A 25921-nucleotide genomic window follows, 5' to 3' on the forward strand; every position below is an offset into this window, starting at 1 on the left:
TCTAGTGGTAGACGAAGTGATTCTTCTATACATAGAGCCATTTGTCAGCACAGCTGGCATCTTTTCTCCCCCGCCATGATGAGCTTCGCTGGTAGGAGTTTAACAACATACAACGGGCTGGGTGGCTTAACAAACAGAAATGTATTGTCTCACAGCTCTGGAGGTTGGAAGTCCAAGATCAGGGTGTCTGGGGGCTGGTTTCCTCTGTGGGTCCTGAGGGGAGGATCTGTTTCAGGCCTCTCTCATTGGCTAGGAGATGGCCACCCATTACTCCTCTTCATTTGGTCAGCCCTCTGTCCATGTACACCCTTGATGTCTCTCTCTCTGCGTCCAAAGCTTATCTTCATGGGACACCTGGGTGGCTCAATCAGTAAAGCTTATCTTCTTATAAGGACACCAGTAGGATTGGATTAGGGCCTACCCTAACAGCCCCATTTTAACATAATCACCTCTTTAAAGGCCCCATCTCCAAATATAGTCATATTCCGAGGTACTAGGGATTAGGTCTTGAACATACAAATTTTGGGAAAAATTAAAATGCAGTTCATGACACAATCCGTGAAGTTCTACTAACTGTGAGGATTTGATTTTCAGCTGCTTCCTTCCTTCCAATTGCCCTAAATCCCTCTTCCACCTCCAGTTGACCAGTCCCCTAATTCGGCCAGCCCCACTGACCTCACTACAGTTGACTCCCTTTTACCCACACTGTCCAGTCTTTTTCCTTGTTCTTTCCTTCCATCCAAACTTACCTCTGCTACATCCCACTAGGCCTCTATTAAGAATCATTTGAAAATTAATAAAAGTAAAGCGCCTGCTCTGCCCCCTTGGCCAGTGGCTTTCTGGCTACAGATGAAAATCACCTATCTAGCTGGACTGTTAAACCCTCAACAAAGCCTCCACCAATTAGGCCAAGGTAATGTCTTAGAGGGCATCCTGGCAGAGCAGTAGGGAATGTGAACTAAAGTCATATAGACTTGATCTTGAGGTCCTATTTTGGTATTTCCTCACCAGAGGACATTGAACATTTTATAAACCCCTTTTGAGTCTCAGTGTGCTTATCTGAGGAAGGGCTGTATGAAAGCATGCCATGTAGGATTGATGTGAGGATTTAGTTAATTACCATATGGAAATTTTCTAGCACATAGTACATGGTCCATTAAGAATCTCACTCTCCTGTTTTCACAGTGCCTGTTCCACACCTCTATTGTTTCTTGTAATACAGTTTATTCCAATATGCCCTCCCAACCAGAGTTACCATCAAGAACAGGGGATGTACCTTATGCATATCTGCATCCCTGGAATTTTTGTTGGGAAACAAGGGGGACTAAACTCAAGTCTGCCTGACTTTCAGACTCCATGTGCTTCCTATTATACTTTGGCTACTGCCAAGAATATTTATCATACAGAACAGTCATGATTTCTCAATGTGTGTAAAATGAGTGTGAAATGACTAATGGATAATATTACTCATCTAAAAAGTACTCTACCCGAGGACATAGTTTACAAATGGGTTGCTGACAAAGATCTGGGCAACACCCACATAAAGCAAAGCAACCATTCTTAGAATCAGAATGTAATGAAACAAAACAATAATCAAACATGGTAATTTAATATGTCTGAAGAGTAAAAAAAAAAAAAAAAAAAAAAATATATAGCAAAAGGGCTTGCTTTGCCAGAACCCAAAAAAGAGTTGAAGAGTAGAAATGTGTCAGTGTCTGAAGAACAACATAGATCAACCAAAGCAAATATTCCATTTGGCTCAGTGGACTTGCTCACTGAGTAAGATAAGTAATTCAGGCTATGTAACTTCATGTCTCTAGCCCTGGATACCACCTAGTTACTGTGGCTTTACTATACGTAAGGAAACAAACTTCCAACAATGATCTTCTGTCTCGTATAGTGTTTCCTCCAGGGGAAAAAATTCTTTGATAAGTCAACCAGAGTATGTATTCTTCTTGACAGTTGAATTTCTCATACCTAACCAATACTTGCCATTGCCATTTTTGGTATCTTATTATATTAGTTTATGAGTCAGTCCTTCAGAGATTGTTTATTTCAGAAAGCTTGAAAAATAAAGTTTCTGGACCTGATGAAGTGAGAGCTTGGCATTGGACATGGAGACCTGGCCAAGGAACTGGTTTCCTAGAAAGGATAAGCCTGAGTTACCACCTGGCCCCACCTTTTCTCTACATACATACAATGAACACAACTAAATATAAATAATGAAGTCTCCTTTCTATGTTTTTAATAATTTAAATAATTTAAATTCCTGAAGTAGATTTAAGGCAGGTTTACCTTGTAGCAAATTCTATTTTATAATACACATAGTGATATGTCTAGGCATTAATCTGGATATTTGGTTTAAATTATTTTCTGAATATTTCACATGGTTATAGCTATGCAACTTTGATTATTTTTTAATTAAGTAAAAGTAACAAAATGAGTAATTAAATATATAAACTTTATAATGCTTATGGGTATATATTCTTTATATTGCTAGTTATTATACAACCAATCATCTTCTAAGTTAGGCCATCTACGTTTCAAGTTACTTTAAGATTAAGAATATCTTACTAAAATTATTTCTCAGTTTTAAAGCAGCCACTACCTATAAAACAAGTAATTATAGTAGATTTGTAATTTTAAAGGAAAATTCCTTCCAAGATAAACAGTCTTGTCAGACATTCTAAGTTTAAGAATTATCATCAATGGAATTCATTTCTACCTACTGTTACATTTCAACATCACTATTAACCCCTCAATATAATGAAATATTTATACAGCCAAATCCAAATTTGCCATAAGGAGAATGTAACTGATCAGAAGGAAGTTACAGAACCCAAACATCTCTTCCAAATATCCTAGCATGAACTTTCAACTATTTTTTTCCAGCCATTCTTTCCTTGTTTGGGATTACATACTGTATATTTGCCCCACATAAACATGTCTGTTCTTACTAAGGGAAAAAACGTTTAAATTCCTAACCAGAGTGGCCGCGGGTGCTGCCTGAGATGGGAATGTTTATAAGCTTTATGATATTAACTGCAGCACTCAACCTCAGGTGGCATAAAGCATGCAAAAAAGAACTTTCTGTCAGTTTTATTATTTCTAACAAGGTTCCCCTTGAAGCAGAGGAGTGACCTTGCTCTGCTGAGCTGACGTATGCCACTGGATTAATGGTCGAGCTCTGCTGGAGGGAAGCTCACGGAAACATTACAACTCCAGAAGCTGGGCTGGCGGTGACCATTAATCAGGGGGACCAAAATCATGCATCAAACACACTCATTTAAAAGTAGTAAAAATGACTTAAAAAAAACTTTTTGAGAATTAGCTTATTGTTTGTCATTACTTGTGTTCAAGGAGATCACTGCATGACTAAAATATCCCTTGAGGAGAACTTTAGAAAGGTTATTATGTACCCGGAGGCCACGTGAATGCAGAGGACATTTAAGACTAATGGAAGTGACTGAGTTTTTGTTCCAGAGAATTTGAGGGGAACGTTTATTCAGTGGACTCTCTTTTCCCAGCTTAATTTCCACTCCTTTATTTATTTAAACCTGGTTTCAAAACAATGAATATTTGCTTCTTTGTGATGATTTTATTTTTTAAACTGGAGTAACTGGGTTTAGTGGTATAAACATTTGATGGGTAAATATGTTAGGGAATTGTTCAGGGACCTAAAGTTTAGTCAACATTCAACTAATAAGTATGTTCAAAAGTATCTTGACAGACTTAAAAGTACATTCTTGGTATGTGTCAGCTAATGAAACATTTCCAAGCCTTTTCCTCTGATTATTGAAAAGGGAAAAAAAAAACTAAGTCTAAGTTCATTAAAAGGTAGAATAGAGGAAGAGGCATTTGTTAAGAAAACAAGAATTTTGATACTTAAGATTATGGTCAAAACATGAAGGCCTGTTACGTTTAGTACTTGAAAAATTATTCTTCTCCAAGACACCTGGGTGGCTCCTTTGGTTAAGCATCCAACTCTTGATCTCAGCTCAGGTCTTGATCTCAGGGTTGTGAGTTCAGGCCCCAATGGGGAGCCTACTTAAAAAAACAAACAAAAACAACAACAATGAAAATTCTTCTCCTGGGGCGCCTGGCTGGCTCAGTCGGTGGAGCAGGAGTTCAAGCCCCACATTGGGCCTGGAGCCTACTTTAAAAAAAAAAAGAAAGAGAAAAGAAAATTCTTCTTCTCCTAAATAACTGTTGCCTTCTTTTACCATCATATTCACTATTATCCTCTTTTCTTAGCCATACCCTATCCAGGAGGATTATTTATACAGTTATTTATAAATGTATTTATTTATATAAAGATTATTTATACAGTTTATTTGCAAGATTATTTGTTTTTGAAGTTTAGCTATAGGATGGAAATAGTTGATAATTATGTGTCAACAATTAAAATATTTAATACTTGGTTTAAGTAGGAGAAATCTAATATGCACACAATAGAAAGCCAATTTCTAGATTTATGGAAGGATAATGCATATTTTTACAACTGGAAATTTGAATCATCTATATTTGGTTGTGGCATTTTTGCTATCCAGTTTTCCATTTAATATACAGTGTGTGGTCCATCACCTTTTTGTTATTTTGTCATCATTTTAGCAATCACCATCTTTGGGTCTGGAGATGTCTAAAGAATCCCTCAGTTAACAACTATATAATCTCTCAGGGTAAATAATTTTTGAGGCAAATTCAAACTATACTGATTTCAGCTGAGTTAAAATTTTCTCATCATTTTAATGTCTCTTTCTTTAGACTGACTATAAATAATAAAGATATACAAAATGCCTTTAATGTACTAAGTAGTCAGTGCAAATAAGTATTCATAAATGGATGAATATAAATTTCCAAGTTGACATCTATTATACATTATTAAGTTCATTTATTTTGTGAATAAATATAATCTGCTTTAGGAACTGCTTCTGTATTTGTATACCATTCATTTGAATATGGTTCTATTTAGCTCTTAGGGATTGAAGTTATTTGGTTGATGGCACCAATAGAGCGCAAATTCCTCCAGGATAGATTCTTGTCTTATTCATACAGACAGCCTGACCCCAAGCATAAAGTTTAGCCACAGAAGCCACTTAATATATTTATGTCGAATTGCATAATGCAACACCTTATAGTCTTTAATTAGACATCAGCAAATTATCTTCCTTGGCTATAACATGATCGAATTATAATTTGCTTTTGTGTTAACCATGAAATATATGGCTTTTGGACATTTAACTTGAAGAGGAATGTGTGATTTGTCATCTGCTGTGGTATTGCCAAGCCTCACAACTGTACGATTTTTCTACATAGGTACTCTAGCACTTAAGAACATGAGCAAGAGTGTGTGCTAAACTGGGGAGGCATTGGCATGTGATCTCATAGGGAAGGTGGGACTGGATCCTGCCCTTGAAGAATGGACTGGATATGAGTAGGTGGGATAAAAGAGGAAGGACATTTCTTGGAAAACAAACGAACAGAAACCAAAAAAACAGCATGAGCAACAGCTTAGAAGCATAAGTGAATGTGTCCATTCTGACCAGCAAGAATTGCCAGAAGTTCTGCCAAATCAGACTGACTACCATTACCTGATACCATGGGGAATCATGAAGTGCAGCGTGCTGAGTTTGAGCTTTATTTCACTAAGGAAGAGCTACTTAAACTCTCTGAGCCTCCGTTTTCCTCATCTGTAAACTGGAGAAATCAATACCTAGCTCAGAGGGTGATATAATCATAGATAGATCACTTGACATGGAACAAATCCTCAGTAACCATCCTAACAATGTGGAGCAAACTTTACATTTTGAGAGGAACGAAATGATAAGAAGTGGTATTTTTGGAAAATTCATTCAATGGTGTGATGTTAGATGACTGGAAAGGCAAGAGTTTAGGGACTAAGAAGCTAAATGTTAGCAATTGGCTATAAGCATATATGTGACTAGCAGTAATGAAAATAAATGCCTACGACAGAGATTTCAAGAAAAAATTGAGCAGATGTGGAGGCTGAAAGAATGCATGAGGGGTATCCTGCATTTTGCATATGTGTCCAAACTCCCCAAAGTGAGCAAACACAGATTTCCAAGAGTGCAGGTGGATGGCTCAGGAGGCATAATCAAAGCAGCTACTCAGGGGCAAGTGGATATAAGCAGTGAGAACCTTTGGTTGGCACATCTGCCTTCCAGCATGAAAGCAGGCAGAGAAGCCACTGAGGGCTAGAGCAGCTATGAACATGGGTTCCCTGGAGAAATTCTTGAAGATTTCAAGGAAGCAGTGGTATAATGAAGCAATTCCGGGAGGATCAAGAGGGACCACTTAGTAGTCAAAGAGAAAGAAGGAATAGGCCATGAGCGGTAAAAATAGTCTAGGAGTGAGCGGGCCAAGCAGAAGTTTTAAAATCAGGAAGATAAGAAGCTGAGCAGTTCAGGGTAGCCTGGTCGTGGTCACATTTTTTGAAGTTTTTCATCTCCTTTTTATTCTGTAGGATTTTGTAGGAATCGGTGATATCAAGTGACTGAACTTTTGCCACATTAGGCTTTTTACCCGAAAACAAGATATTTGAGACATATCAGTATTATTTATTTTAAATCCTCTTTTCAACTAAAATAGAATATCCTAATTTCTATTCAATTCTTAAAACTGCAGCCTGACTTACAGTCTATGGATATAATGTAAATCATGACATACAGTAATAAATCATGCAGAGGCGCAACTGAGAATTTTAAATATCCAAGTCTTTTTTACTCACAAAACTTGTTTTGTTACATTAAACAGGCTGATATGAATAACCACTTTTATAGGTTATGGATCATTTTGCATTGATTTTTTTTTTTTTTTTTTTAGATCTAGTTTCTTTTGAGGCAGTTTCAATTTGCACAAAAACATCTCTAGGGGCACATCAACTTCTGAGAGGAAAGCTTTCACGTGGAAATTTTGACACAACTTTCAAACACCAGCGTGGAATCAGAATCTGCACTTCCTTTAGATATTTTGCAGTTGACAGAAAAGATACTGAACCAGAGAGATCAAGTGAACTAACTTTTGTCCTAAGAGTCCAGATCTACATTAACAATATTTAGAGCACTACTGTATGTTTGAGCATAGGGTGGCCTTTACTCGGGGTGGAAATGTTGTTGAAGGTCATGTCTCACAGCTCCAGTTGTCTTTTACTCTTCAACCCCGACACACAACCATCCTTCATTGACACCATATGATAGTGTCATTATTTAACACTGAAGCAATCCTAACAGGTTATTTTAAGTGAGTTAAATTTGTTTCATACTCATCAAAAGATCTCAGCACCTGAGTTAAGTTAGAACAATTAAATCCTTGAATGCCTTTGGATAAAGCCTGACTAGCTAATGACATTTAGCATACTATTATTATAGAATATTCATACAAGTGCATGCTGAAACAATTCTGATCTTCAAGAGCATATTACTAACCATCGCTCTATGTGCAGTATTTAGAAGATGTGAGAACTCACTGGCAGAGAGGGTGTAATCTTTAATTTGCCAGTGTATTTCAAAATACTGCGGATGTCTGACTCAGATATGTAAATTTTTTCTTTGAAATAGACTGTGAAACTTTTCCACCAGGGCCTTACCAGTCATGCTGGAGATAAGATTTTACTTGAAGACCCCAAAAGTTGATGGCTGGTTAAGAAATGAAAATAAGGGTCTAGTTGTCTTGGTTTTGGTCAAAAGGTTGATTCACGTTTCCAAAAAGAGATCCTCAGTTGTCCTTCATGTTGATAAATTTAGGCTGGCCGTTGTTCTAAGAATCCGATTCAGTTCCATTCGTTCAATCAAGAAAACTTTCCAAATTTCCATCCTGCTCAGATAGCAAGTATCTTTGAAAATAGAAGACAACTGATCGAAACTTTGGAATGGGATGGCAGAGTTGAGCGTACATCAGGGTGGAGAACTGAAAAAAAAAAGAGTTTATTTTTTCAAGTTCTGGTTCCTGTAAATTTCCTCACTGAAAAGGACTAGATCATTTCTAAGAACACTGTCAGCTTTATATCATAACATGACATTCTGTAATAATTAGAATTGTTATACAAAACTAGAGGAAAAAATTGTAACAAAAAAATGAATCCTCTTACGTTCTTTAATATTATTCATTGCATTGTGTAGGGACACACACAGATGTGTTCAAACACCCCATATGACACTATTCAGCCTTTTTATTGTGGAAGCCAAGTAGACTAAGTGGAAGAAAGTAATCTGTACCGTGTAATTGCAGAGAGTCTTCAAAACGCAATCTAATAACATGCATCTGTATTAGAAAGTTGGTTGTTCTAAAATAAACTTGGAAAGCAGAACTTTATTTTCTCCTTAAATATGTCTGTACTTCCAAACAACTATGATGTAAGCAATATTAATGATATTTGGTTCCTTAGAAAGTTGTGTAACCATTAACTTTTTTTTTAAAGACTAGACAGTTTTAGATTCACAGCAAAATTAAGAGGAAAGTAGTTTTCCCATGTACCTCCCAGCCCCTGCACATGATTAACTCTTATTTTTTGCTATTACTTAGGTACGTTTCTCTCTCTTTTTTTTTTTTCTTTTAGCCGAACATTTTACTATGGGAAACTTTAAGCATATGCAATAACAGAATAGTACAATTCACCTCATGTATCCATCACCCAGTTAACCATTAAATAATGGCCAGTCATGTTTCTTCTTTATGCCCACACACTTGCTGCCCCTCACTAGGCTATCCTGAATTACAAGTGAAAAATAACAGTACTTCCTCAGTATCATCAGCTAGTTATTTAAAAAATCCCTCAGTTGTGTTCTGGCTGCTTTTGTTACAATGGTTTCTTTGATCTCTATCTAAACAAGATCCATGGGTTGTTATTTGGTTAGACAACTCTTAGAGTTGTTATTAATCTACACTTTCCCTCTTTCTATTGATTAGTTGAAGAAACCAGGTTATTTGTCCTGTAGATTTTCTCACTGTCTAGCTTTTTCTGATTGCATCCTTCTGGTGTCATTTAAAATGTTCCTTCGTCCCTGTATTTCCTATAATCTGGTAGTTAGATACAGAAGTCTGGTGTTAATTTTTCTAAGAATACTTCACTGGTGGTGTTAGGTGCTGCTACTACGAAGCACATATTCTAGCTGTCTCTTTGTAATTCTAGTAGTCATCAGGGATCATCGCTGAGATCCTTGATTGCCATCAGGGGTTTATGAAACAGTCACCTTGTCATTTCATCATTCCTAATTGATTAGCTTGAATACACACACACACAGAGAAGAAAACTTTTCCTCATTAACTACTCTGAAATATATTTCATAAAAGAAGAGTACATTAAATGCTTAAGTCTTTTATTTGCCAGTTTTCATAATATAACTGTAATGTTTCCAAAGGCGATCATTGATTTTTTTTTTTCCTTTTGGTATCATTATGAACTCACGAACTTTTGATATATTAGATGTATTTCAATATTCACTTATTATTTTTATTGATATGAAAATTATCCCATCTTTGGATACAATCTACCCCAGTGAGAACAGTTTCAATATGGCCCCTGTGTTGTTTTGACATGGGCCTAGTAGTCTTTGAAAGACTACTTGCTTTATGCCATGACCAATACTTATTTTCACTGTCCCTCAACATATGTATTTATGTATACCAATATTATTAATAACAATACGATTACTGAAAACAGGTTAAAATTTGTCCTTGTTTTTTATTCTCTGGACGGTCAAATTATTGTTCTTAAAAATCACTTAAAGTAATTCCCCTCTCTAAACCACCAATTCAATATAGAATTAGGTTCATTTGTTTTATTTTTATTTAGAATTTTTAGGGATTGTTTTTATTTTTATTAAGTTCTGTTAAAAATAAGTAAAAGTTACATGATTTTAAAGTGAACTCTACAAAACGAGGTATAGTCAAAGTCTGTTTCCTCTCCTTTTTCACTTTGTTCATTTTGCCCCATTTTCTAAGAAAGAAAACATGTTTTTGCCTGTATTAAAACACAAACATCTATTGCCACCCTTAGATAAATGGCATCCTACTATGTACATTTTTCTCTACACACATCTACTTGCACAGTATCCTGGAGATCATTCCATAGAAGTATAAAGAGTTATTTTTCAACTTTTTTTAGTTACACAGTTTCACTGTTTGGATTTATCACACATTATTCAATCAGTCCCCTCTCAGTGAACATTAGGGTTTTTAGCTTTTTTAATAATATAGAAGTTTTATAATGAATGTGGATGTGTAAGTCAGTTTATAGTCAAGTGTGTGTCTTTGGTATAGATGTGTAGGAATGGAATTGTTGGGTCAAAGAGCAAATACATATACAATTTTACTAGTTTTGCCAAATTACCCTCCACAAATGTTGTGCTATTTTACAAATGCGTATCTAATTGCACAAGGAAAGACTGTATAAATATAGAGAGAGTGGAATTAAAGACTAAATATGATCTAATGTCAACAGATACAAAGAATTAGCTAAAATACTAATTGCATTTTTATTTAAGTTACTCTTCCCATTGATAGCTATTCATTTATATAACAGCTCTGTCTTGATGGGAGCTTCTGTCACAGATAATATTTGCTAAATCTAATCCATTATGATTATACAATGCAAAATTATTGATATTCAAACAGATTCTCATTTATAAAGGACTATTATCTAGGAAGCCAGCTTGCTTCCACATGATTCACCTTTTCATTGGAAACTTAATAGGAGTAGAAATTATAAATTTGTTCGTTGTGCATACCTCACAGTAGACATTAGCCCTTTTCATCATAAGCCATAACCTATACATTATGAAACCATCTCAGAAAGTCACTAACTTTTAGACTAGAGAATAATGAAATTTTAAAAACATCATTTTAAATACTTAGATTTGCTTCTTAATGGTGTCTTATCATGGATTGATAATTATACTCCTTTGGTTTAAAGCTATTGAGTGATTCACAATGAGATGACTGACAAAACCCAAAGTAATAGTCTAAAGACTTCTTAAACCACTACTTCCAAATCTGCTTCTCTTTATTGATATAATGAGGGGAGAATTAATTTTAAAAGGTGGTGACTATTGATTACTTAATGGCAGAAGATAGTGTTGAGAAATGCTGAAGTGAGCCTATTCTGTGCCCTCCTGGGCAACAGGACCCATTATCCAGTGGTGGAAATCATGCTGTAACCCTCATTAATATTTAACAGGACGCAGGCTGGATGCAGGCTGCAAAATTGCCCTAGGCAAAGGTTCCAATAGGCCATCAGAATGTTTCAAGCATATAAAAGAGTAACAGATTTCCCTGTGTTCAGATTGTTTATAAGCAGGACAACAACACACTCAATTCCCTTTTGTGATCTCTGGGCAATGGTAGCCTCACGGAAATGCCTTCTAGGCAAGCAGAAGTGATTAATGCTCTGGGAAGTCATTCTAGGTTAGTAAGCCCTGCATGAGAAGGCTTCGTATTTTCCAGCGTGGGTCTCAGTTTCAGCCCTTCTCTCTCGCGCTTCTTACCACAAGCTGAAGGGCTCGTTCGGCCGGGGTGGCGAGTCAGCAAAAGGCGTTAATCGTGTCTATCACAGCCACCGTCCTTGGGGCGGTGTCACGTATCACACTGTCTATCAAGCTCACCTCTTGTCACACATCAGGATCTTTTTATTTCGGCTCATTTAAAAGGGAAACAAGGAGTTTTAAAGATAGCTGGTGGGGAAACATGAGTCTAAGAGTGCTTGGAAGAATGAGCCTTCCAAGCTGACTTGTACTAAACTGGGCTGTGACTTCTGAAAGGACAAGACACGGTTTTATAAATTACTGGCTCCCATTGTTAACTTTTCAAATGACCAGGTGATTTTTCCGTACCAGCAGCTTATTCTGAAAATATTATAAGCTTGGAATGAAATTAAGTTCTTGAGACAGAACATATTCTTAGGATTTATGGGTACATAAAGGACACAACATCAAGATATCCACCATTCCAAACAATGTATAAAATTAGTGAAGAAATATCCATTTTTTGACTCAATGACTCTAAAGATTGTTGAAACTGTATTTAGGGGAATCATTTACTTTGTAACATATGAAGAATTATTTATAATTACCTGCTTAGAATGAGTTACATAAGAATAAAAATTTAGCTTTGTAGGCAAAAAGTATCCAAGGGAACAAGTCTTCTATTAACATACTGAGCTTTTTCTCAAAACCAGTGAATGAAATTGACCCAGAGGTCTCATTGTAATCCCATGCTAAATGTGGACAAATTCAGTTTTACTTTCAACCTCTGACTGGCATGCCTAAATGCTGCTTTCAATTTATTCCTAGCTCTGCGTGTACGCCTTCTCTTTCTGACACCAAGTAGAGAGTCTCAAATTATCAAGTTATCAATGATAAATGCATTTGTATTCATTTTGGTTTTTTGACAAATACGATCTTTATGAGGCATACTGGTGGATCTACTCATGTTTTTGTTTGTTTTGTTGTTGTTATTTGTTTATTAGTTGGCTGGTTAGTAATACATGTCATTCTGTCATGGAAATTAGTTTGTGGCTAGCTCACTTCAAGAAGGCTCAGCTTAGAATTCATAGATTCTTCAGCTGCCATTCCCAAGAGCAGAAGTAACACTATAAATTGAAAACAATTTAATAGATTTTCTTCAAGGTTCTTAACACTGTAACATAAAACGTATGAAGGCATTTTTGTCAACTGTAAATATTATAATGTTAATAATAGTTATACTTTCACTGCCTTTAGATATTCCAGAGAGCTTTTTTAATCCTATATTTGCAGTATATTGACGCCTACTGAACCATAATCTAATCTATTTAGCAATTTTATCAGTGAAAGTCACAAATTCTAAATGTCCTTTCCTTTCTCTTTCCTATTTTATAGCGCAGCAGTAGTTTTGGGAATTTTGATCATTTTCGGAATCACTCCATTTCAAAACCAGATGATTCAACCGAGGTTAGTATTTTATTACAATTTTATGAATGTTATGCAAACACATTAGGAAAAATTATGAAGCCAATATCACTTTTGCAAAGTAAAGTATATTTAAAAATCACAGTCTTGCCTATATTTTTGTAATAAATGAACAAAGAACTACTTAGTACCTAGTTACCATGCTGGGTATTAAAAGTAAAAAGTAAAAAGCTCTATAAGAAGCCTAACATTAGGAAAAGCAGAACATGAACTTAAGAAGAGAGTTATAGATAGGAGGAATTTGAGAAACAAGACAGAGGATCATAGGGGAAGGGAGGGAAAAATGAAACGAGACGAAACCAGAGAGGGAGACAAACCATGAGACTCTTAATCTCAGGAAACAAACTGAGGGTTGCTGGAGTGGAGGGGGGTGGGAGGGATGGGGTGGCTGGGGGATAGATATCAGGGAGGGTATGTGCTATGGTGAACGCTGTGAATTGTGTAAGACTGATGAATCACAGACCTGTACCCCTGAAACAAGTAATACGTTATATGTTAATAAAAAAATTTAAAAAGACAGAAAGCAAACTGATGATTTCCAGAGAGGAGAGGGTTGGGGGACAGGATGATACAGGCTTCCAGTTACTGAATGAATAAGTCACAGAAAACAAAAATAACAGCATAGGGAATATAGTCAATGGTATTAAAAAAAAAAAGAGAGAGTTACAATGTAATGGAACACAAATAATCCCAAATTTTCTGAGCATTTCCACCATAAAACAATATATATGTTAAATTTTTTGTAGATGGTAATTGCTTTAATTTAATGATTAAATGGCTTAGTTTTAAATTTGTCAAAGAGAGCATATAGTTGCTCAATTGCACTCAACACTTCTACCATGTGCATTGCTATGCTTCATAGGTGACTATTACGTCCACATTTGCAAACCATGAACACTTTAAATGCAGCTTAAGGAAAGCTTCCCATAAAATTAAGTCTATATAAAAATCATGGTAATAATAATATCTACATTTAATTGAACACGTATCATGATATAGGCACAACACTAAACACTTTCCTACCTCTAATATAGGAACTATTAGTATTATTATTTTACCAATGAAGAAATACATTTCGTTGAGTAAAGGTACTTCTAAATTACACAGTTAATAAATGACAAAGGCAGAACTCAACATCTTGTCTGACTTCAAGTTTGCATTTCTGTTATACTATCTCACAAATGACAGGCCAACTGTGATGTGATTAATGAAAAGCTTAACAACTGACCAAACAGTAGAGAGGAGGGATATATACTGAGAAAATTAAAAATAATGTTTATCATTAAACCTGATTCAGCAACTCCACATGTGATACATTTTAGATCAATAGGTTTTGGATCTTATGTATTTCTTAATTATTAATTCTCATTATTGTATGTTTATTTTATAAAGAATTTTTCCTGTTATATTTAATTTCTCAATATACTTTTCAGATTCCTATGTGTATGTATCTATAATATTTTTAAATATTGGTATTTCAGTAATGGATATTCTAAATAAAAAAATGAAAATAGAATGACATTTAGTATTACTTTATAAATATATCCATTAGTACACATATATGCGTGTGTGTATAATATATCCCCTTTACATATATGTATATTATTTATATACACATGCTTATGGATAAACCTATAAATAGCTATATAGTTTATCCACATTTATTTAGTTTTAAATAAGACAATATATGTATATAGTGAGAAACCCCATATAATTTCATTTTCAATTAACATCTTATATAAACCTTTAATTTCCCATAATCACACATAGATTGTAGATTCTACACAGTAGAATCTGCTGTTTAGTTTATAATTCTAGGGTTAACCTGTAAAAGTAGCTCAGACTCGTTCAGGTTCATTGATGAGTAATGGTGGCTTAGTAATTTGTGAAAGAATTTAGTGACCCTGAAAAAGTAGTTCACACATTTTTCAGCAATTCAGCATTCATTCATTCAACAGGTATTTCTTGAGCACCTACTCTATGACAGTGTTTCCATTAGGCACTCAAAAATTACTGTTGCAATTGATGAAAATCCCTACTTCATGAAGGCTAAAGTATAGAGGGAGAGACAGATAGAAAAGCAACAACGACAACAACTGTAAATAAATATCTAATAAAGTTGTGATTCAGACTATGAAAAAGAACAGCATGGAAAAATGTGAAAGTTGAAAATATGCTGAGGTAGTTTCTTTGAAACGTCTGTAAGAAACAATAGAAAAACCTAAAACTAAAAATATTTGTGATACTGGGGCACCTGGGTGGCTCAGTTGGTTAAGCCTCTGCCTTCAGCTCAGGTCATGATCTCAGCGACCTGGGATCCAGCCCCACATGGGGCTCCTTGCTCAGCGGGGAGCCTGCTTCTCCCTCCCCTCTGCCTGCCCCTCCCCCTGCTTGTGTTCTCTCTCTGTCAAATAAATAAATAAAAATCTTTAAAAAAAGTATTTGTGATACTTTCTTGAAGCTTAGGCAACGGTAATTTAACACAGTCATAAAATAATATACTTTCTTTTTTTGTGTTTTTTTATGGGTTGTTTTGTTTTGTTTTTAGTTTGTAATTTTACAGTGAAGATAGAGCTTAAGTAGAGAGAAGAGAAAAGAAAAGGCTAATTTTAAAAATTTAAAGGCTAAATTTTAAAAATTCAAGTTATATTTTATTCAGGGCTTTTGAATTAAGCGAAGAATCTGCCTTTTATAACCTTGAATGTAGAAATTAAAGTTCAATGAGGACTTAAATAGGCTGTCCATTCGTATTTATCATAGGCACTTTGGGGTAAGATATGAAGTAAAACATAATATTGACTAATAATTTTGTTAACTATGTGGTTAAACCTTCCTATTAAAATATTCAAGGAGAGCCTGGGTGGCTTAGTCAGTTAAGCGTCCAACTCTTGACTTCGGCTCAGGTCATATCTCAGGCTTGTGAGATTCAGCCCCGTGCTGGGCCTGCAGGGAATCTACTTGAGACTCCCTCCCTCCTTCCTCTACCTCCTACCCCCATGCATGTTCTCCCTCTCTAAAATAAATAAATAAATCTTAAGTATAACAAAAATACAAATTAAATATTCAAGTTAACTAAAGGGAAGTTTCCCCTAATTTTTTTTATATTCAAGAAATATCTGTCTGTCCACCCATCAAGAATGGTGGGCAATGCTAGACTAGATGACCTTTAAGGGTCCTTTCTTGAAATCTAAGATATTGAGGATATATAACCCAATAGGTCCTTCAAGGAAAAAAAAAAAAAAAAAAAAAACACTCCAAAGTTCTACATGAGAAGTTTTGCTTATTCAAAAAATATCAAGTGTCAGTTATGTTCCTGGAAGTGTTCTAGATGTTCAGAATAAATAAAAAATATAAAATCTCTAGGCTCATGGAGCATACCTCATAGTGGGCAGGCAATAATCAATCAAACAAAGTATCAGATAATGTTAAATACTTAGAATACACTACATATGAATTACATGAAGATTTGTATACTAATGGCTAGACCAACTTCATATTTACTATTGTTTGAGAATGTGGGAAATATGCATGGGATACTCACCTGCAAGAAGAAAAAATTGCACTTTCTCAGATTTACTTAACTCCAAAACTTTTTTACAAATGACTATTTCAATTTCTAAAGAATCAAGAGGATATTTTAATGCCCGTTAAGCATGAATACATGCTATAGCCTTTCTAAAGGCCCCAGTAAAATATCTCCATCTATGTAGACTTAATCACTCATTATGCCTGTCATTTAATTCTCTTTTGCCCATCTCAAAAATGGGAAAACCTGGGGTGCCTGGGTGGCTCAGCTGGTTAAGCATCTGCCTTCGGCTCAGGTCATGATCCCAGGGTCCTGGGATGGAGTCCCACGTCGGGCTCCCTGCTCAGCGGGAAGCCTGCTTCTCCCTCTCCCTCTGCCTCTCCCCCTGCTCGTGCTCTATCGCTCTCCTCCCCCCACCCAATAAATAAATAAAATCTTTTTAAAAAATGGGAAAAATTAAAGTGGCTCTACTGTACAGCTATTCAAGGAATAACTAAAATTCTTTAAAAAAAATGTTTAGGTGTGAAGCTCAGGTCCTTCGATATCGCAAGTTTTATTTTCTGAGTTTGTAACACATGTAACCAGGCTTGGACAACTTTAAAAATATGTATTATATTCAGATTGAAGTTTTGGAGGCTGCTGAACATAATACATAGGAAACCCACAAATCTGAAATCTTCTCTTTAATAATGTTTTCAGATCAATGATTTTTATTGCTTTATTATTCTGTCTTTTGTAAACAATTCTAACTAGGTATATGAAGGGGAACCCATAAATGAAAGTGGAGAACAAAATAAAACTTCAAATAATGGAGGAGGTTTAGGGAAAAAAATGAGAGCTATTTCCTGGACAATGAAGAAAAAAGTGGGTAAAAAGTACATCAAAGCCCTTTCTGAGGAAAAGGTAAGTATATTCTGCTAATCATTTGTATTTTTCTATTAATTTTTTTTTAATAGTCAACAGATTCTTCTTCTAGATAGAGAATCACTTGGTCCTTTAGGAAGGACTTCAACATCTATTTTCTCCCTCAGAAGTTAGATGGAAAAAAACCATTATGACTCCTATGTTAATAGAGGAAATGGAGGCTCAGAAAGATCACACATGTAGTATATGAAGAATGATATGTCATATGTTGTAACAAACATCAGTACTTCATTTCTTTTTATTGCCAAATAATATTCCATTTTACACATAAACTGCATTTTATTTTTCCTTTCATCAGTTGATAGACATTTGAGTTGTTTTCACTTTCTGGCTATTGTAAATAATACTGCCATAAATATTTATGAGTTTTTGTGTGGAAATATTCGTTTGTTTCTCTTGGGTATATGGTAACTATCTGATATTTTGATTGGCAGCCTGCTTCCCAAAGCAGTTGCATCATTTTACATTTCCACTAGCAATGTGTGAGGGTTCCGGTTTCTCCACATGCTTGCCAACACTTGTTACTGTCTTTTCGATGCTAGCCTTCCTGGTGGGTGTGAAGTGGAATTTCAATGTGGCTTTGATATGCTCTTCCCTGATGACTAATGATGCTGAGAATCTTGTCGTGTTCTTATGAGCCATTTGTATATCTTCTTTAAAGAAATGTTTACTCAGGGACACCCGGGTGGCTCAGTAGAGTAAGTGTCTGCCTTCGGCTCAGGTCACGATCCCAGGATCCTAGGATGGAGCCCCATGTCGGGCTCCCTGTTCAGCAGGGAGCATGCTTCTTTCTCTCCCTCTGCCTGAGGTTCCCGCTGCTTGTGCTCTCTCTCTCTCTTTCAGTCAAATAAATAAATAAAATCTTTAAAAAAAATTAAAAAAAAATGTTTACTCAAATCTTTTGCCCATTTTTTAATTGGGTTATTTGGGGTTTTTTTATTGTTGACTTTTAAGCTTTTTAAAAATATATCCTGGATGCAAGTACCTTATCAGATATATGATTTGCAATATGATATATTTTCTCCCATTCTGTGGACTATATTTTCACTTTTTTGATGGTATCATTTGCAGCACAGATGTTTATAATTTGATATAGCTCAATTTATCCATTTTTTTGTCATTTAACTTTTAATATTGCAATTAAAAAACTATTGTTTAACTTAAGTTCACAAAGATTTACTCCTGTGCTTTCTTCCAAGAGTTTACAGCTGTAGCTCTTAAATTTTGGTGTATGATCTACTAATTTTTCTATGGAGTGTAGTAGGAGTCCATCTTCATTCTTTCGAATATGGATATCAAGTTGTCATAACACTAATTTGTTAAAAGGACAATTACTTTATTGTTTTTTCTTGGCACCCTTGTTGAAAATCTATTGATAATAAATACATGGTCATAATTATATATGGGTTTATTTCTGACTCTCAATTCTGTTACATTGATCTGTAAGTCTTAGTCCATTCTCTTTTTAACCCACTTCAATAGGACTTCCGTCCCCAATAATCCATTAAAACAGTAATCATAATTGATATTAACCTCTGTGTGGCTGAATTTACTGGTCACTTTTCTTACTTCTTACATTACTTTTCAACCGTATTTGACACAAGTGATGATTTCAATACATTTGAAACATTCTCTTTTCTTGGTTTCTTTAACTGAGCATTCTTCTGGCTTTCTTTCTTTCTCAGAGTTTCCTTTCTTGGCTTTGGAAAGACTGTCTTTCTAAATATTGAGTCCTTCTGAGGCTTATTCCTAGATGCTCTACTCAGTCTACTCTCCCCCTCAGTGATCTCATCTAGTCTCATCACTTTGTTTTTCTGCAATTAATCTCTAGCTATGATATCTTATCTGTTGTACTTAAACAACCAATTGTGGGAGTGCCTGGGTGGCTCAGTCGGTGCTCAGGTCATGATCTCAGGGTCCTGGGATCTCTGCATCGGGAGCCTGCTTCTCCCTCTCCCTCTCCCTCTCCCTCTGTGCTGTCTCTCTCTCAAATAAATAAATAAAATCTTAAAAAAAAAAACCCTAAACTAAACATATGTTAAAAAAAAAAACAACCAAACTGCGTATTCAATATCATCATTTATATGTACAATAGGTTTCTGGAACCCAATATATTCAAAACTGAATTATTAATTCTCCATGCTCTACCAAAAAACATGTTTATTGTCCAGTCTTCCCAGTAGTAATAGACAACATTGCCATAACTCTAGATGGAAAGAAGAGAAAAGAACAGAACAGAGGAGAAAAGGAAAGAGAAGAAGTAAGGTAGGAAGGAAGGAAGTAAAGAAAGAAGAAAGCCCAAGAATCATTCCAAATTCCTTTTTTCTCTCACTTTTCACACCAGTTCATCACCACCTCCTCTTGGCTCAAACTCCAAAATCTTATCTAAAACTCCTAATTTCTCTATGTAAACTATTCCTGCTTTAGACCAACCAACCAACCAACCAAGAATAACTTCTCTTGCCTAGACTGCCATAAAACCACCTAATTGGTCATCTTTCTTCCACTCTTTCCTCCATAAAAGCCATTCTCCACACAAAAGCCAGAAGGCTCTAAAGTGGAATTCAGAACACATCATGCCCCTTGGTTAAAATTTTACAATGCCTTCACAATGCCTTCCCTTACTATAGTATGTTCATTCCAGTCCTCTGAGAAGCAGGTCCTAAGAAAGCAATGGACACACCAAAGACTATTGGGGAAAATGAATGTGAAGGATAGAGAAAGAAGAACTGGATAGGGAAAGCCTTCAGACAACAGTGCAAGTCTGACACTGTGAAAGGAGAGGAAGAAAGTGTTAGCCAGACTGGTAGATAGTCCCTGAACCAAAGTTTTCCATTAGAGGAGCCCTGTATCCCTCCAGAATGGACTCAAATGGTACCCCCACTGTTTCAGTCACTGGCAGAGAGCATGGCCTCCATGCAGACACCATGGTGAATTCAGTAGCTGGGGCTGTCAGTAAAGAAGGGTCTCACAGCAAAAGATCTGAGTGACACATTTCCATGACCACTACACTTGGTCTATAAAGCTCTTCCTGATCTGACTCCAGTGTACTTCTCTGAGCTCATTTTCTAACACTCTCTTTGCTCTCACTCAGCTCCAGCTACATTGGCCTGGTCTTCCCGCTCACAACCCAAGCTAATTCTGAGTTGAGTTATTTTGTTCTTGCTATTCTTTTTGCTTGGAAAACTGCCTCCGATTCTTTATGCAAGTTACATCTTAACATTCAGGTCAAGAATTCAGAGCATATATTACCCTACAGAGGAGGTCTTTGGAGGCTACTCCATCGAAATCAGCCAATCTTCCCCTAACCCTAATCCAGTAGCTAATCCTCTCACATCACTGTTTTATTTCCTTCATAGCACTTATTCCCTGAAATTTTCTTTTGTGTTTTGTTTACACACACCTCCCCAAACACTAAACACAAACACACACACACACAAACCCTAACACACTAAAACATATCTCATTAGAGCAGGGACCGTGTTATCTTGTTTACTATGGTATCCCCAGTTCCCAAAAACAGTGCCAGGTCCTTACAAGGTGTTCTCTAAATTTGTGTTGAATGACTGAACAAATGAATAAAGGAATGGGTATAAGCAGAGAATCAAACTGAGTATATATCATATATGTATTCTGAAGTTTTATCGATGTTTAGAAATGCTCATAAATGAGGAATATTGAATTACATTTTGATGAATATTAAGAAATTTATAGGTTTTGTCCAAATTATCTAAATATGGAAGACATTTGAGATGTTTTCAAGCAGATGTAATTTGTTTTGAAATTGTCTGTCTTTCCGAATTTTATGCAGGATTTGCTTTTCACTTGACCAGGTGTGCAAGCTCGGTATGACGATTTGTAAAGCTTCTTAGATAAGCTTCACTTTAGAATTGCAAAATGTGCATGTTTTATTCATATCTAGTGATCTGATAGGGTGCAAATAACTGACATAAAACAACTATGCGGAATTTAAACTTGTAATATCAGATCTCAAAGGATTAGTAATGGTGGTAAATAGATGATAAGGAGAACATGAAGAAATAAAAGTGCTTTAACAGGGCGCCTGGGTGGCTCAGTTGGTTAAGCGACTGCCTTCGGCTCAGGTCATGATCCTGGAGTCCCGGGATCGAGTCCCGCATCGGGCTCCCTGCTCGGCAGGGAGTCTGCGTCTCCCTCTGACCCTCCTCCCTCTCATGCTCTCTGTCTCTTATTCTGTCTCAAATAGATAAATAAAATCTTTAAAAAAAAAAAAGTGCTTTAACAGATAAAGCATAGATGTTAATAAATCTAACATTTCTGATTAAGTAGTCTTAATATGATATTCATACTAATTTACAAAATGAATTATTATAATTTCATTTGAATTCCATAATGTGGAATGTTTCATCTAAAGAATTTTTCCAAGTATAACGTGTTTTGCTCGAAATTGAACTAAAGATTAATGACCCTCATATTTTATGCTGATGTATTCCTAAGTATTTTATTGCTAAAACATGTCTTGTTTGTTAAATCAAGTGGATATCTCCATGGAAATCAGTTCTCTGCACTTAACCTCTGATATGTTTTTTCTGAAGGATGAGGAAGTTGGAGAGGGTGCCCTCCCATATCGGAACAGTGACCCAATGATTGGATCTCACACAGAGAAGGTCTCCCTCAAAGCCAGTGACTCCATGGATAGTCTCTACAGTGGGCGGAGTTCATCAAGTAAGCCTATAGAATAAGGGACAAGATCCTTACTGGGAGGGCTAAGCTAATTAAAAACAGCAGATTTTTAACTATAGAGAACAAACTTGATGGTTACCAGAGGGGAGGTGGATGGGGGATGGGTGAAATAGGTGATGGAGACTGAAGAGTACACTTATCATGATGAGCACTGTGTAAATGTACTGAAGTGTTGAATCACTATACTGTACACCTGAAACTGATATAACACTGTTATGTTAATAATACTGGAATTAAAAAAAAAGAAACAAATTCAAATGAAAACCAACAACAACAGATTGGCTTCTCTGGGGCTTATCAAATTAGCAAAAAGTTTCCAGCTACTTGATAAGAGAAATAGTGAAAATGTAGGATTGCTGAATCCATAAAGCTGCTGGTGTTTAAAATGATACACAATATATTCGATAGAATTATGTATTATTTTGAAACTTTTAACACTGTAGTTGGCAGAACTCTTGGGGATATGCCTCAAAAAGATCATGTTAGGTGACTAAAATCTGCATCCCTAAAATAAAAATGTTTGCTTAGGAGAACTAGCATCATCTTGAGTCAAAATTTTTAAAATGACTTGACGTGTTCAGATAAATGAAATCCTGTTCTGTCTCTTCTTCCTTCCCTCCCTTTCTCCTTCCTTTCCTTTTTTCTCCTTCTTTTCTTCCTTCCTTCCTTCTCCTCTTCCTTTCTTCTCTCCCTCCTTTCCTTTCTTTCTTTCTTCTCTTTTTTTTCCCTTCTCCTGTCCTCACTTTTTCCTTCCTTTCTGTTCCTTTTTGCCTGAAGTATTCTGAAAAGAGCAGGACGTATGCATCAGTTCCCACATTTACTTTTTAGGTGTCCATCCAGCATTAGTGAGTCAAGAATGAAATACAAATGTAAACACTAAATAGAAGGAATATCACCGGGTGACAGAAAGGAAGCAGCATGCATTCAACAAGGATTTTCTAAAATCATTGTTTCCAAGAGGGAAGTCGTTCAGGTTTCAGTCACATAGCCTGCTACAGTGTTTGAATGAAACTACAGGGCACCTTATAACTTTTTTATGTGTACACTGTTATACATCCCTCTGATCTTTTCAGGGCTTTTAAATGTTTTCTTTTTTTGCAAGGTTTATTTTCCATTTCCTTTTTAATCAACTGCTTCTGTTATTTGAAGATAGATCTCAAAGACCTACTTTTCCCATTGGCTGAAGAAGAGTTATTTTGTGGAAAAAAAAAAACTAATGTAGAAACATTTGAAGGATATATTTTTGCATGTGTGAAATTCAGATTTCATAACTATTCACTTCTGCTGGAAGTTTTAAAATTCTCAATTGTAATGCTGAATGTGGGTAGAATTTTACTAACTGGAATGTACCATGAAAAGCCAGTGCCAGGGGTGGCCATGGAAGGGAAGGTGTAAGGAGATGGTGGCCCACTTAGCTATTGTCATACACAACTTAGTTTCTTAGTTACATGCAACTCACCCTTTCTTACAACGGTTCATATTCAATATAGAACATCTCTAAGGTTCTTTACCTTATTTCCATAATTATTTGAAAAATAGTAGAGAAACCAGGGCTGTTTTGTCTTTGAACAGAGCACTGAAAGGCCACACTGAAGGAGAAAGTGAAAGTAGTGGAGAGTGTTGAGAGTGGTGGAGAAACCGAGAGTTACTTCCACTGGGAGCCATTCTTGCCCCCATCCTGCAGGCAGCAAAAATGGAATCTTTTTTCTTTTTTTCCCTTGAGGTTCAAACTCAGAAGGGAAAAAGACCAGAGAACAAGGATTTGGAGCAATTTTAAAAGCCCACTTTAGAAAGTTTAGAACCACTTGGGAATACAGACACTGGAACACACTTTCTCTTTCCTTCACATTCACACAACAAGCAAAAGTGCTACCTTTTATGCATAGAGATGTTGTTTCAAAATGGCTTTTGGTACATAATAGGATGTTTGGGAGAGCATTCTAGCTACATTGTGATAAGTATAGGGAACCCTGTAGTCTTATGCTTTGACCATTTGTGATCAGTAGCACATAAAGGTCAAACTGTTGCTATAGGTTTTTGTCTTTGTTTACAGGTACAAAATGAATTGTCTGGCCTGTATAGGGAGTTAAGTCTGTATCGTCTGCCTCTTTATCAAGTGTTCAATGCTCAAAACACTGTGCTACTGGATCAGATCACAGAGACTGTAGTGAGAGGGTGTTTGGGTTAGTGGTTGAGGAAAGAATGGTCAGATTGGCTGGAGAAAGTTCAGAAACGGCTCAGAGGACAGAGGTCAATGATGGAGAGTGACTGGGAGGCAGAAAAAAATAGGAACCCATCACTTAGAACCCCCTCAAAAGGTTGGCATCCAGTGCTTCAGCATTATCCCTGCTTAGCTGTATTCAGACGATGGTTCAGAATGTTATGAACCTTCAGTGAGAACTGTTAACCTCTGCTTTGCTTTCATAAGGCGGAATAACAAGCTGTTCAGATGGTGGTACAAGTAACCGGGATAGCTTTCGACTTGATGAAGATGGCCCCTACTCTGGACCCTTCTGTGGCCGTGCCAGAGTACATACTGATTTTACACCAAGCCCCTATGACACTGACTCCCTCAAAATCAAGGTGTGTGCACCTCGTATCTGCATTCCGTGTGGTTTGTCTAGCACTGGAGGTATGATCTGTGTCAGGAAGTACAAGCATGGGCGGGGGGGAGGGGTGGCGAGTGTGTTCTTCTCCACAGTGGGACTGAGGACTGGGTTCCTGTGGCAAGAATTTGAGCAGAATACATGAGGTGGGATAGGGGTATCAGATTCTGTTGAGGCTACAGCCTAAGTTGCTGTCACGGAGGTAACGCAGAATCCGAGCCTATCAAGGGAGAAGAAATTGTTTACATTTTTCTGAAAGCCAAAAGCCTCACAGGTTACTGGAGGCGCCCAGCTCTGCCTGATACTTGCTGGAGTTAAAAGGAGAGAGAGAAAAGATGGCGATATCAGGCAAGAGCCGCCCACAGCAACTCCCTTGGGAACCAGACTTGGTTGGGCAACTTCAGTGCTTAAGTTAGTTGCTATGAATAACCAGACATCTTTCTCCCAATGATATTCCCTCCTGAATTCCCTCTTCTTAACTCTTGTTCTCTGTATTCGTTTTCTATTGCTGTGGAACAAATTTCCACAAGCTCAGGGACTTTAAACAACACAAATGTATTACCTCACAGTTCTATAGGTCAAACATTTGGTCATGGCCCAACTGCATTCCCTGCTTAAGGTCTCACTGGGCTAAAATCCAGGTGACAGCTGGAGCTGTAATCTCCCTGGGGCTCAGGTCCTCTTCCAAGGCAGAATTCAGTTGCTTGTGGTTGTAGGACTGAGACTCCTGCTTTCTTGCTGGATATTGTCTGGGAGTCACTCTCGGACCCTTGAGGTTGCCAGCCATGGTCCTCTCTGCAACATGGCAGTTTGCTCCTTCAAAGCCTGCAGGGGAAAAGCTCACTCATGTTTCAAATCTCTTCAAGAGCTCCTACCTGATAAAGTCAGAAACACCCAGATAATCTCCCTCTTAATTACAACATTAACTAATTTGGGACAGTAGTTACATCCGCATAGTCCCTTGAACCATAAAATACAACATAATCATGGGTGGGAAATCCATCGTTTTCATAGTCCTACTCACACTAGAGGGGAGGTGCTTTTGCAATCATACAAATAGAAGGTTTGGTGCTAAAGTATTTTATACATGTTAAATTATTCCTTTTAGTAACACAAACTGATATAGGTAAAAGGACAGAAATTATGACTTTTCTATACTATCAACACCAAGCCAATGTTAA

General features: G+C 36.5%; 1 protein-coding gene across 1 annotated transcript in view; it reads left to right on the plus strand.

The window, feature by feature from the left end:
* SAMSN1 (SAM domain, SH3 domain and nuclear localization signals 1) overlaps window positions 1-25921 on the plus strand; it is a 135553-nt gene that overhangs the window by 94180 nt on the left and 15452 nt on the right. The window contains 4 exon segments of the mRNA XM_021679282.2: window positions 12873-12944; window positions 17242-17391; window positions 21987-22116; window positions 24563-24717. Coding sequence (XP_021534957.2) covers window positions 12873-12944; window positions 17242-17391; window positions 21987-22116; window positions 24563-24717 — 507 coding nt within the window.

The sequence above is a fragment of the Neomonachus schauinslandi genome, chromosome 1, assembly GCF_002201575.2.
Source record: "Neomonachus schauinslandi chromosome 1, ASM220157v2, whole genome shotgun sequence".
NCBI lineage: Eukaryota > Metazoa > Chordata > Mammalia > Carnivora > Phocidae > Neomonachus > Neomonachus schauinslandi.